Below are 14,642 nucleotides of genomic sequence, written 5' to 3' on the forward strand. Positions count from 1 at the left end.
AATTTTCTCCTAAAATAGCTTTTATAAAGGAAGTATTATAAAAGATTGTACTAGGTACTAAAACAGGAAAGAAGATTACCTATTGTTTATTAACAAACATTTGAATATCTATTCCGTATCGGTAGTTATGTGGATACCAGTAGTTAAGATGTAATATCACCCTTAGGTGTGTATAATATGGTTGGGAGGTGGAAGACGTGAAACCAAGTGTATATATTTAAGACCTAGTAAGATTCACTGTACAGTCCACCCTCCATAGTCATGGTTTTTGCATCTGAGGATTCAGCCAACTGCAGATTGAAAATATTTGGGGAGGGAAAAAGATTCCAGAAAGTTCCAAAAAGCAGAACTTCAAGTTGTGTACCAGGAACTATCTACATACCATTTACATTGTATTTACCTTATTTGCATGTCATTTGCATTGTATTACATATCATGAGTAATCAACAGAAGATTTAAATCTGTTGAGAGAATGTGCCTGGGTCATATGCAAATGCTTCACCATTTTATTTAAGAGACTGGAGCATCCACAGATTTTGTTATCTGCAAGGATCCTGGAACCAATCTCCCCACAGCTACAGAGGGATAACTGTATTAATAATGTTTACTAAATCTAATAAGGAAGCAGAAAAATACACTTAATAATTTAAAGGAATAAAATGCATATTTAATTTAATGAATTATTGTCCTTAATAGGAAGAGCAGTGAAGAAGCACAAAAAGAGAGGCGGAGGATATCCAATTTGTTGAACATAATGGAACCAAGTCTCCTTCAGTTTTACATTTCTCGTCAGTGGCTAAATAAATTTAAGACTTTTGCTGAACCTGGCCCTATTTCAAATAATGATTTTCTTTGTATTCATGGAGGTAAGGAACTCTGTAATGGAAGTAATGGTGGGAGTTTCTGTTAAATAATTTACAAACAAGGAAAGAGCCAAGAATTTTGCTCTTCCATTTATTTCCTATTTCCCCATCTGCATTCCAATTCAAATGTGTTTAATTCACTATGGTTTCAGAAATTAGCTTTTTCTTCTAATTTTAAGCAGTCTGTATAGCTTCTTCATAGAACAGATATTTATTGAGTGCCTGTTCCAAACTCTGTGCTAAAGTCTGAAAATACCAGAGAGACTGTTTCTATTCTCAAAGCACTAGTTTAATAGTAGAGACAGGTGCATGATCAGCCAATTATGATACAGCGAGCATTTCTATCACACATCATTTTTCTCAGCTGAGAGACATTCAGTTCCAATTGTATACATGGCTCTTATCCCTTTTGTCTAAATGAGTATCTGGCTCTTTTCCTAATTATGAAAATGTAGTTGGGACTTAACAAAAAAGCCTCATGTAGTTATTTGCTAAATATAACTTATGCCTTTGTGATTGGCTGTATTAGTTTTAAGTCTGTTCCTGTTCCAGATCTCCCTGTAGATCTCTCATGGCATTTATCTTTGCCTGCCTCTTATTATAGTTACTTACATAAATGCTTCATTTCTCCTGCTAACTCATAAGTTCCATGAAGGAAAGATTGTCTTTTATCTCTGGTTTGCCCCAACATGTAGTCAAGGCTTAGTAAATATTTATGTTAGTTAAATACTTGAAGATCTTGATTAACTGATTTTTCTCTGTTTTAAGAAATATGTTAATCTTTAGGAACATAAGCTATGCTATACTTAATTTTAACCTTTGAGGGGAGGGTTTTAATGATAGGAAAATGCCAATGATTAATCAGTTAAAGTAATATGAAAGAATTTAAGAATGAGAAGACTCATTTAAACTTTTTCAGGTGTTCCTCCACGAAAAGCTAGTTATATTGAAGACCTGGTTTTGATGCTGCCTCAGAACATTTGGGATAACCTATATAGCAGGTTTGGTGTTTTTTTGTTGTTTTTGTTTTGATTTTTTGTCTTTTTAGGGCCACACCCATGGTACATGGAAGTTCCTGGGCTAGGGGGTCATACAGCTTCCGGCCTATGTCACAGCCACAGCCACAGCCACGCAGGATCTGAGCTGCATCTTCGACCTACACCACAGCTCATGGCAACACCGGATCCTGAACTCACTGAGTGAGGCTAGGGATTGTACTTGAATCTTCATGGATACTACTCGGGTTCATCTCTGCCGAGCCACAACTGCACCGGGAATTCCCGAAAGCCAGTTCTTTTACTTTATGTTGTTATTGCCTCAAACATATTTTGCAACAAATGTAGCTATAAGGGAAACCTGACATATAGATAAAGCAAGCAAGTCAATAAACAGATAATGTCATTGACTCCGATAAACATAAAATCAAGTCCTTGTGATAATTTGTTTTTCACATTTTACTAAGACTTAGAGACATTTCCTAGGACATCACCTTCTTCACAATGCTCATAATTATGAAATTCTTCATGCTTTAGGTATGGAGGAGGACCAGCTGTCAACCATCTGTACATTTGTCACACTTGCCAAATTGAGGCAGAGAAAATTGAAAAACGAAGAAAAACTGAATTGGAAATTTTTATTCGGGTAAAAAAAGTGATGCTTTTTAAATTATAAAAATGATGTAGGATAAAGATAAAGAACTGATAAGATAAAGAACTATATTATGTTAATGAAATGATTGGATGAAAGAGTTGTAATAGATTTTAAGTGTTCTGGATGCATAGCAGTGAGAGACCCCCAGTCAGGGTCACTATAGTTCTAGTGAGCTAAGTTCTCCCTTTGTGGGTTTTTGCTTTTATGGATTAGCAATAAATTTTGTTTTATGTATTGCCACTGGCAAGAAATCTGCTTATCAAAGTGGTAAATGATAGGTTTCCTGAAGTTAATGGTTTTTCTAAAAGCATCTTCCCAGATTGCATTCTCTACTTCTACCCCTTCGTAAAATGTAATATTGTCTTGAGGAACTCTCTGTATTTTTGCCTAGTTTCCACAAAGTCAATATATTATGAGGCGTTCCTTGATTGCAGGCAACAGGAAGTCCGGTCACAGAATCAGTAAGAAGAACAGAATGTTTTATGGCCAAAGACTAATATAGATCCATTTATCTAGGTAGCAAGAAGTCTCTCCAAAGTCCTGCTGTCAGTAATATAGCTCCAACTATTTTTCAGATTCTTTTTTTTTTGCCTTTTCAAGGGCCGCTCCTGTGGCATATGGAAGTTCCCAGGCTAGGGGTCTAATTGGAGCTGTAGCCGCTGGCCTACACCAGAGCCACAACAACGTGGGATCCGAGCCGCATCTGCAACCTACACCACAGCTCACGACAATGCTGGATCCTTAACCCACTGAGCAAGGGCAGGGATCAAACCCGCAACTTTCTTGCAACCTCATGGTTCCTAGTCAGATTCATTAACCACTGAGCCACGACGGGAACTCCTATTTTTCAGATTCCTAGTAGAGAATCCTAGTAGAGTGAGTTTGGGTCATCTAGGAAGCATGTTCATTGATGTTCATACCAACATTATAGTCTAAGAGAAAATTGAGATTCTTTTTTTTTTTTTTTTTTTTTTGGCTGCCCCTTGGGGTATGGAGTTGCCGGGGCCAGGGATCAGATCCGAGCCAAAGAAGTTGCAACCTTAGCCACAGCTGTGCAACGCCAGATCCTTAACCCACTGTGCCAGGCTGGGGATTGAACCTGTATCCCAGTGCTCCCAAGACACCACCAATCCCATTGCCACAGCAGGAACTCCAAGATTCTTTTAATTAAAGAAGGGGAGAAGTTATTGAGCAGACATAATATATGAACACAGTACATTCCATGCTATGGACATGTGCTTCTCTTCACGCACACTTTTTCTTCATAGATTTAGGTTTGTTGATTGGTTGGTTGGTTGGTTTGTGTGTGTGTTCATGCCTAAAGTGAAGAAATTTTCACATACATAAGAAGGTATTATGGTATAAGTATGGATGTATTTATTGTGATTGAGCCCCATTTGCTTCCTAAGGAGGCAACTTTTAGTTGAATACTAAAAATAATTCATTCCATTTAATGCTTAAATAAATGGAATGAATTATTTTTAGCAACTTTTAGTTGAATACTAAAAATAATTCATTCCATTTAATGCTTAAATAAATGGCTAATGGCTATATCCACTAGGGTTTGATCAACAAAAGCCATTCTGAGTATTTTGAGTACAGTAGGGATACAGGCGATGAAAGACTTAAATAACTACTAAAAGGACTAGGCAGTGAAGACCAAGAAGACAATGGCTGACTTGCAAGAAATCTAGAAGGAAGAGTAGGCTACCATACTAGAGGTAGGAGGGGGGGGGCACTGGCCCAGGGTGGGGTTTCAGGTCCAGAAAAGAAGGTGGCCCAGAGTCAGACTTCAGGGCCAGTAAAGAAAGCTCTGTATAGTGGTGTTGTCAAAGGTATTGGAGCCCAGGCAAGATGAGAATGAATACCCATGTTGGCTGGAGATTTGGTGGTGAGGGGGCACCACTTAGTGACAGTGGTAGAATTGAGGGATTGATTCCATATGCAAAATTGATCAAATAATATAAGTATAATCAGAGCCAGGTTCCTCATTGTCAGAGAAAGAAGTTACAAATATGGAGAGAAAACTAAAGTGGATTGAAATTGTAGGTATCTTTGTAAACTCACAGTGATACATACAAAAGTAAATGTGTGTATGTGTACACATATATAGAAACAAATGATGTACATAAATTAATTTCCTAACTCTGTTACTGAAAGGGCCTGGGAGCAGTAATAACTCCACTAAAATTGATTAGGCATACCTAGCTCTCATCAAATCTAGCTTCTAAACGTCTTTCTCTAGTAAAAGGAGCCAGCCGTTGTTGAAAAAATGGCTACTTTAAGGACCAGGGCAGGGGAATTACAAGACAAGCTTGAAACTTCTTACTTTGCCAAAAATTAAAGTTTTTGAAGAATGATGAAAAAGTGTCAAAAGTACACAGAAGCCAATTTGAAGGGACTGTTACTTGCCAAATTTAGGGCAATTTGAGCTTCAAAATAAATTATAATGACACAATAACTCTTTAAACAAAATAGATGTTATTTCCATAGTGTTATATATAAATAAAGTGAAAGATTGATGAGGAATGGACTCTTAGCATAGTTTCAACTTATTCCTGACAAAGTACTTACTGCGAAAAGACTAAGCAGAGGAGCCTGGCATCAACGTGAGGCAGCTAGCTTATGTACCAGTACATGCAGCACCTACCCTTTCCCTAAACTTGGGAGGCCCTAAGTCCCGTCAGTCATGACATGCATTTCTGGATGGTGGCCATTCATCCTTAGTTCAGTCAATTCAGTCACTATCTCCCTTTTATATTCTATATCTAAAGGATGGACCATGAGATTAACCACTAACAACATACCTTCTATGAAATAGTACAGGAATGAAAGAAAAAAATAAAACTAGTAATTTTTAACAAATTTAGTTCACGTTTACAGATATGTACATGGGGCAAGGAAGAAATATGTGTCTACAGCTGATAGCTACCCATTCTATATTCCGTCTTTTCTCAGCCAGCACTTCAGCTGGTTGGTTGTGTTTACTTGGGAAAGTAATGCAAACCTTCATTCCTAAAGAGTCTGAGCTCTTTGTGGTTTTGCCTGTTTTGGATTTCTTTACTAGCTTTTACTCTCTGAATGTGGAAATGCTAAATGATGCTTTTAGTAGGGTGAATGGTGGTGTCCCCAAAAGAATTTCTGTGAATTGACTTTATTTGTGAAAGGAGCCTTTGCATATATAATGAAGGATCTTGAAATGAGATCACCCTGGATTATCTGCACAGACCCTAAGTCTAAATGAAAATTTATAAAGAGGGAAAAGATTCACAGAGAGAATAGTTGAAAGCTATATGAAGACAGAGATTGGAGTATATAGTCAAGGAGCAGAAGGTTGAAGAGACAAGGAACAGAATCTCCCCTAGAGTCTCCACAAGAAGCATGGTCCTGCCTGTACCATGGTTTGGACTTCTGGCCTCGAGAACTTTGAGAGAATAAATTTCTGGTTTTAGTCACCAAGTTTGTGGTAATTTGTTGTAACAGCCCTCTGAAACTAAAACAGTGGATATAATCTGGTTTTCAGACATAATCCTCCTTATTCCTGTTGGGTAGTAGTCATTTTACACTTTATGTAGCCCCACAACTCCCCCTATCCCCTTTGCCTCTTGGTTCAGTGTCATGAGGAACCCAGAATGGCCAGAGGAGTGTCTCATCTTCCAGTCCAGTAAAAACATTCTTGTATCTCTGTGGAAACTAGTAGCCTCCAAACTAGTAGAGGCCAAAATTGTGACAATGAGAAGCAAAGCTTTTGTGAGTGTTGGAAGTAATAAACTTAAACTCCCCTACTTCCTTTACCTGGTACCTAGCCTCACGTTTTCTGGTTTTGAAAAAAAACAGCACCTTATGTTGTTTCCAGTTTAGAGCCTGTACCACCTCATATAGGACAGTACCAAACCCTCAAGAGTTTTGCCATCCAGCCACAAAAACAGTATTCAATAGGCTAGCAACTTTAAGGTGATTCCACATGGTAAAGGCAGTGAATCCTATGGATGTGAGCCCATTTCTTCATTTATTTTGTTTAAAATTAGTTCCATAATCACAGGTAATGTGGGATATTATCTCAGCAGATGAAATATTCAGTAAGACCATGAATGATGATACTGAGAGAAACATCATGAGTTGGAAAGGTTGACTCCTGGAGTTCCTGTTGTGGCGCACCAGAAACGAATCTGACTAGGAACCCTGAGGTTGCGGGTTCGATCCCTGGCCTCGCTCCATGGGTTAAGGATCCGGTGTTGCCATGAGCAGCGGTGTAGATTGAAGACGCAGCTCGGATCTGGCGTTGCTGTGGCTCTGGCGTAGGCCGGCAACAACAGCTCCGATTTGACCCCTAGCCTGGGAACCTCCATATGCCGTGGGTGTGGCCCTCAAAAGACAAAAAGACAAAAAAAAAAAAAAAAAGGTAGACTCAAATTCAGTGTGAGTTGTAATCATGTATCATTGAGCAACTTACACCCACACTATACAAAGAATTCATACAACTCAAGAAGATGAATAGTTTGATTTAAAAAAAGTAAAAGAGGAGTTCCCGTCATGGCACAGTGGAAACCAATCCGACTAGGAACCATGAGGTTGCAGGTTCAATCTCTGGCCTTGCTCAGTGGGTTAAGGATCCAGCATTGCCATGAACTGTGGTGTAGGTCACAGACGAGACTGGGATCTGGCGTTGCTGCGGCTGTGGTGTAGGCTGGCAGCTACAGCTCCAGTTTGACTCCCAGCCTGGGAACCTGCATATGCAACGGGTGCAGCCCTATAAAGACAAAAAAGACAAGAAGTAAAATAAAATAAAAATTAAAAAAAATAAGTAAAAGGGACTTCTTGTCGTGGCGCAGTGGTTAACGAATCCGACTAGGAACCATGAGGTTGCGGGTTCGGTCCCTGCCCTTGCTCAGTGGGTTGATGATCCGGCGTTGCCGTGAGCTGTGGTGTAGGTTGCAGACGTGGCTCGGATCCCGAGTTGCTGTGGCTCTGGCGTGGGCCGGTGGCTGCAGCTCTGATTAGACCCCTAGCCTGGGAACCTCCATATGCCGCGGGAGCGGCCCAAGAAATGGCAAAAAGACAAAAAAAAAATAAGTAAAAGATTTTAATCGACATTTTTCTAAAGATAGGACTGATAAGCCCATGCAGGGGGACACTATCAGTAGTCATTAGTAAAATGCAAATTAAAGCCACAGTGAGATACCATTACACACTTCTTAGAATGGCTGAAATAAAGAAGTAGACAATATCAAGTTCTGACAAGAATATAGAGCAACTAGAATTCTCATATGAATACTGTTGGTGGGACTATAAAATGTTACATGTCAAATGACAACCAGTTTGGCAGTTTCTTCTAGTTTAAGCAGACACTTAGCACATGACTCGCAATCTCACCCCTTGGTATTTATTCCAGAAAATAAACACTTATGTTTGTAAAAACCTGTACGCAAATGTTCATAGCACTTTGCTTATAATTGTCCCAAACTGGAACTAGTTGAAATGTCTATCAGCTGGCAAATGGATAAATAAGATGTGTATGTCTATGCAATGGAATACTAATAAGCAACAAGAAAGACTGAACTACTGATGCATGCAGCAATATGATGAATCTCAGGAACATGCCAAGAGAAAGATAAGCATAAAAATGGCTGTGTAATTTCTCATTCCATTTTTATGAAGTCTAAAAAATGAAAAACAGAGTAGATCAGTGGTGTCCTTGAGCTGAGAGGAAGGGATTGATTGCAGACTGGCATGGGGGAAACTTTTTGGAGTGTCAGAGGTGTTTTATTTTATTTTATTTTATTGTCTTTTTGCCATTTCTTGGGCTGCTCCCGAGGCATATGGAGGTTCCCAGGCTAGGGGTCGAATCGGAGCTGTAGCTGCCAGCCTACGCCAGAGCCACAGCGACTCAGGATCCGAGCTGCATCTGCACCCTACACCACAGCTCACGGCAATGCCGGAACCTTGACCCACTGAGCAAGGGCAGGGATCGAACCCGCAACCTCACGGTTCCTAGTCGGGTTTGTTAACCACTGCGCCATGATGGGAACTCCTGCAAGTTATTTTATAATACTATGGTTTTCATCTTATTCCACTGATGCCTTTTTTTTTTTAAACAAAGCAATGTGTTAGTATATAAAAATAACACTAATAGAGCACAAAAATAAGTACCCTTGGTAGACTAGAAATTAAGTGGCATTTCTGAAACATCAAAAGCAGATATGATTTAGAGGAGCAAACCAGATGCCACAGGAAATGACTACACAGCCTTTAAGCTTGGAAGTGGCATGTACTAATAATGACCTCAGCACTCTGCCCCCTGCATCGACCTAGGCAGCAAGCACTAAGGGGTGTGCTTGGATCGAGCAGTGACTGGACCCCTCGGTCAGTAAAAGAAGGCATTAACGAAGACATGATATATCAAAAAGGGATGAGTTCTTTGGAAAAGAAAATATCTAACAGGATAAGAGGGATCAGGAGTACAGTGACTTGGGGGGCAATGGGGGGGTAGTTGGACACCAAACGGTGATTCAAGATAGGTCTCATTGAGCGCAGAAGACCGGAACAGACGTTTCCTCAAAGAAGACATACAGATGGCCAACAGGCATGTGAAACGATGCTCATTATCACTAATTATTAGAGAAATGCAAATCAAAACCACAATGCAGTATCACCTCACACCCGTCAGAATGGCCATCATCAAAAAGTCTACAAATAAGAGGAGTTCCCACTGCGATGCAGCAGAAACAAATCCATCTAGGATCCATGAGGATACAGGTTCAATCCCTGGCCTCTCTGAGTGGGTCGGGGATCCAGTGTTGCCATGAGCTGTGGTGTAGGTTGCAGACGTGGCTCAGATCTGGCATTGCTGTGGCTGTGGAGTAGGCCGGCGACTGCAGCTCCAATTTGACCCCTAGCCTGGGAACTTCCATATGCCAAGGGTGTAGCCCTACAAAGATAAAAACAAACAAAAAGAAACAAAAAAAGTCTACAAATAAGAAATGCTGGAGAGGGTGTAGAAAAAGGGAACCCTCCTACACTGTTGGTGGGAATGTAAGTTGGTACAGCTACTATGGAAAACAGTATGGAGGGAGTTTCCTTAAAAAGTCACCATATGATCCTACAATTCTACTCTTAGGAGAAACTGTAATTTGAAAAGATACATGCACTCCAGTGTTCATTGCAGTGCCCACTGTTCATTGCAGCACTACTTACAGTAGCTAAGACATGAAAACAACCTAAAATGTCCAACAGATGAATGAATAAAGAAAAGGTGGTGTGTGTGTGTGTGTGTGTGTGTGTGTGTGTGTGTACATACTCCCACAATGGAATGTTACCCATAAAAAAGAATGAAATATGCTGTTTACAGCAACATGGATTGACCTAGAGAGTTTCATACTAAGTGAAATCAGCAGACAGAGAAAGACAAATATACGATACTGCTTATATGTATAATCAAAAAAAAAGATACAAATGAACTTATATACAAAACATATATACCCACGGACATAGAAAACAAATTTATGGTTACCAAAGGGGAAAGGAGGGAGAAGGGATAAATTAGGAGTTTGGGATTAACATATACAGACTACTATATATAAAATAGATAACCAATAGATAACCAACAAGGAACTGCTGTATAGTACAGGGAACTATACTCAATATTTCCTGATAACCTGTATGGAAAAATAATCTGTTTCAGTTAAAAAAAGGCCCACGAGTTCCCTTGTGGCCTAGCAGTTAAAGATTCGGCATTGTCATTGCTGTGGTATGGTTCGATCCCCAGCCTAGGCATTTTCACATGCTGCAGGCACAGCCATAAAAGAAAAAGCCTCATTGAGGAGTTCCCTTCGTGGCTCAGTGGTTAACGAATCCGACTAGGACCATGAAGTTGCAGGTTCAATCCCTGGCCTGGCTCAGTGGGTTAAGGATCTGGCATAGGCCAGCAGCAACAGCTCCGATTAGACCCCTAGCCTGGGACCCTCCATATGCCACGGGTGTGGCCCTGGAAAAGAAAAAAAAAGAAAAGCCTCATTGAAAAGGTGATATTTAAGCAAAGAGTTGAAGGAGATGAGGGAGATGCTCAGAGGTGTCTGTAAAAAGATGGATAGCTATGCAACAGTTTTGAGAGACAGGAGTATATCTCTTTGATTCTAGGATAACAAGTGAATAAATGAGGGGGAAAGTATTAGAATATGATGTCCAATCTTGGGGCCAGATCGTGGAGGTAATTCTGGGCTGTTAACAAACTCTAAACTTTGTTAACTTTGTTAAGTTAACAAACTACTATTGTACCAAGGGATCTTGGTACAATAGTAGAGTTTGGATTAGATTTGATTATGGGAGAGAAATGATTGGAACTTAGTTGCCTTTGTCTGTAGGTAGTATGTACCGTGGGCATTTTAATTACCCATCATGGCATTGTTTCAGGAGTCTCACTTTCTTTTCACAGTATTACAATTAGATAATTTTCAGATACTCTTTTTTTGTTTTTTTTTTTTGCTTTTTTTAGGACTGCACCTGAGGCATATGGAAGTTCTCAGTCTAGGGGTTGAATCATAGCTGTAGCTGCTGGCCTATGTCACAGCCACAGCAACGTGTGATGCTAGCCGTGTCTGCGACCTACACCACAGCTCATGGCAATGCTGGATCCTTAACCCACTGAGCGAGGCCAGGAATTGAACCTATATCCTCATGGTTCCTAGTTGGGTTTGTTAACCACTGAGCCACAAAGGAAACTCCCTTCACATACTCTTCATTTTCCTCAGGCTCCATTACTGTTTCTCTCTATATATACATATATCAATTTTTTAATCAATTTGGTTCCTTTAGTTGAAAGTAGTAGAAGTCAGATTGACTAATTTAAACAAAAAAGGAAATTTATTGAAAAGAAAAATTGAATAACCAAACTTTCACAAGTTCAGGAACCATGAGTATTCCAGTATAGCCAACAAATTGACATTGGAATTACTCCATTCCAATCATTAGTTTACTCCTCTGAAGATTTCCATTTCTAGTAGTTAGCCTAGATTAAGTCACATACCCATTCTTTGGGCCTTATGACTAGAGGAGAGAATGGAACATCCTCAAAGACTATCCCACTGGAGTTCCTTTGCGGCACAGCGGGTTAAGGATCCAGTGGGTTGTTGCTGCTATGGCACAGGTTCAATCTCTGGCCCAGGAATTTTCACATACCATGGGCACAGCCAAAAGAATAAAAAAAAAAAAAAGGACTGTCCCACTGCTTTTGAGAATTTATTCTATATATGTCTATTATCTGTGAAATGATATGTACAAGATTATTCATTGCAACATTATGTTTATAATAGCAACATGGCCACCAATATCTTAAGTGAATAGAAGTAAGATGTAGACAGTGGGTATAGTATATTTAAATAAGAATTATACATCAGATTTTTAATAAATGTGTGCAGTATTTATTGTTGTGAAGACTTTACCCTGACCGTTTTCATTTATCTAATATTTTATGCCCCTTTTGTGTGTACTAAATTTTAAGTTATAACTTAGAATTGTTTAATAGGTGTTACCCTGTATCCTAGTATCAACATAACTTAGCATCAATGTACATCTGTTGTGTTCTTTGTGAGGAATTGGCCTTACCAGATGCGGAAGTATAGAATGGTTGTATTGTTTTACTACAAAGCAAATTCTAGACTTTAGATAACTGATTTTCCCCCCTATAGCTCAACAGAGCATTCCAAGAGGAGGACTCGCCAGCTACTTTTTATTGCATCAGTATGCAGTGGTTTAGAGAATGGGAAAGTTTTGTGAAGGGTAAAGATGGAGGTAAGTATTTAAAAGAATTTTTTTTTTGCAGATTTTTTGTTTATTTGACAAATGTTTCTTGAATATCTCTGTGCACTTGCGATTATACTAATGAGCAAGAGAGAAAAAGGTTCCTGCCCTCAAGGATTGTACATTCTGGTTTATCTGTTTTGGTTATTTTTATTTTTTATTTGTTTATGTATTTACTTTTTTTTTGGCCATGAATGTGGCATGTGGAAGTTCCCAAGACAGGGATACAACCTGTACCACAGCAGCACCTTGAGCCATAGCAGTGACTATACCAGATCCTAAACCTGCTGAGTCACCAAGGAACTCCCTATTTTTAATTTTTTTTTAACTTTTTCATGAGTTACGGCATATCCATGGCAGGAATAAAATAACTGAATAAAATTAATCTGCAACCTTAACATTGAAAAAAATTTTAAAAAATCCTCCCAACAATAAGATTGGTTAGGAGTTCCCTGATGGCTCAGCAGGTTCATGATCTGGCATTGTCACTGCTGTGGTGCAGATTCCATCCTTGGTCCCGGAACTTCCCTGTGCTGTGGGTACAGCAAAAAATAAAATGAAGCATGCTTTTAAAAAATTAATGAGATTGGCTAAATTATTTTATCTGTTAAAATGGGATACTATGTGGGCTTTAAAAATAATTTGTGTAACTGTTTAATTTAAAAATAAGATGTTCTTTTTTTTTTTTTTTGTCTTCTTGGGGCCGCACCTGTAGCATATGGAGGTTCCCAGGCTAGGGGTCGAATCAGAGCTGTAGCAGCTGGCCTATGCCAAAGTCACAGCAACGTCAGATCCCAGCCACATCTGCAACCTATACCACTCTTAGGGCAACGCCAGATCCTTAACCCACTGAGCAAGGCCAGGAATTGAACTTGTGTCCTCATGAATGCTAGTCAGGATCGTTTCCTCTGAGCCATGATGGAAACTCCTATTCTTGATTTATGAAAAGATTGTAATGCAGTATGTGTAGTTTGAACACTTTATATTAAAACAGAAAAAAGGCAACTGTATGCAAAGGCAGAAAGACCACAAAGATGATTAAAACAATTTGCTTATCTTTCTGTACTGAGATGATAGTATTTTTTTTCTTTCTTGTGCCTTTTTTTCCCCCAGTTTTTGATAATGAACATTCACTGTACTTTCAAAGGAAAGACAAATAAAGCTTTTTTCCTTATATTAAAAAAAAGATGGGAGTTCCCGTCGTGGCACAGTGGTTAAGGAATCTCACTAGGAACCATGAGGTTGCGGGTTCGGTCCCTGCCCTTGCTCAGTGGGTTAACGATCCGGCGTTGCCGTGAGCTGTGGTGTAGGTCCCAGACGCGGCTCGGAGCCCACGTTGCTGTGGCTGTGGCGTAGGCCGGTGGCTACAGCTCTGATTAGACCCCTAGCCTGGGAACCTCCATATGCCACGGGAGCGGCCCAAGAAAAGGCAAAAAGACAAAAAAAAAAAAAAAGATGCATTTTAACATTTCATTTTACAATGCTTTTTATTGTTTTTAGTTTAATGACATTCTAAACTAATTGAAGAGTTGCATAATTTCTTTTTAAATTACAAAGGAATTATTCTTATTTAGCATAAAAAGTGCCTTTTAACCTGTAATCCCCAATGGACAGTTAAGAAATCATTTCTTTTTTTTTTTTTTTTTTTTGTGTGTGTGTGTGTGTGTGTGTCTTTTTGTCTTTTGTTGTTGTTGTTGCTATTTCTTGGGCCGCTCCCGAGGCATATGGAGGTTCCCAGGCTAGGGGTTGAATCGGAGCTGTAGCCGCTGGCCTACACCAGGGCCACAGCAACGCGGGATCCAAGCTGCGTCTGCAACCTACACCACAGCTCACGGCAACGCCGGATCCTTAACCCACTGAGCAAGGGCAGGGACCGAACCCGCAGCCTCATGGTTCCTAGTCGGATTCGTTAACCACTGCGCCACGACGGGAACTCCAAGAAATCATTTCTGTTACATTTTGGATGGTGAGTGAGAGGACTTCTCTCACCTTCTTTCCTGGTTCTGTTTTGGCAGAACTAAGACCCAAAAAGGAAGAAACTCAGAAGAATATGTTCAAGGGAATTCCTGCATAGCCCAGCAGGTTAAGACTAGTATCCATGAGAATGCAGGTTCGATGCCTGGCCTTGCTTAGTGAGTTAAGGATCTGGTGTTACTGTGGCTGTGGTGTAGGCCATCAGCTGCAGCTCTTCTTATTCGACTCCTAGCAGGAACTTCTATATGCTGCAGGTGGGGCCCTAAAAAATAAAAAAGCAATAAAAGAAGAATACAGTTAACTGACTATAAAAATCTAACTAAGGACTTTCCTGGTGGCCTAGTGGGTAAGAATCTGATA

General features: G+C 39.7%; 1 protein-coding gene across 24 annotated transcripts in view; it reads left to right on the forward strand.

The window, feature by feature from the left end:
* Window positions 1-14,642, forward strand: part of USP33 (ubiquitin specific peptidase 33) — a 65,542-nt gene that overhangs the window by 47,883 nt on the left and 3,017 nt on the right. For 23 of the 24 annotated variants that reach the window (XM_084964605.1, XM_084964604.1, XM_084964607.1 and 20 more), the window contains 4 exons: window positions 697-866; window positions 1,783-1,864; window positions 2,396-2,504; window positions 12,197-12,299. In XM_084964605.1, the coding sequence (XP_084820731.1) occupies window positions 697-866; window positions 1,783-1,864; window positions 2,396-2,504; window positions 12,197-12,299 (464 nt within the window). Of the gene's footprint in view, window positions 1-696; window positions 867-1,782; window positions 1,865-2,395; window positions 2,505-12,196; window positions 12,415-14,642 lie in introns of all 24 variants that reach the window. The other variant, XR_014807917.1, reaches the window with a different exon arrangement.

This window comes from Sus scrofa, chromosome 6 (assembly GCF_054392235.1).
Source record: "Sus scrofa isolate SSC_HxYL_T2T_F1_AM1 chromosome 6, Sscrofa_HxYL_maternal_Yorkshire_Landrace_v2.0, whole genome shotgun sequence".
NCBI classification, from domain to species: domain Eukaryota; kingdom Metazoa; phylum Chordata; class Mammalia; order Artiodactyla; family Suidae; genus Sus; species Sus scrofa.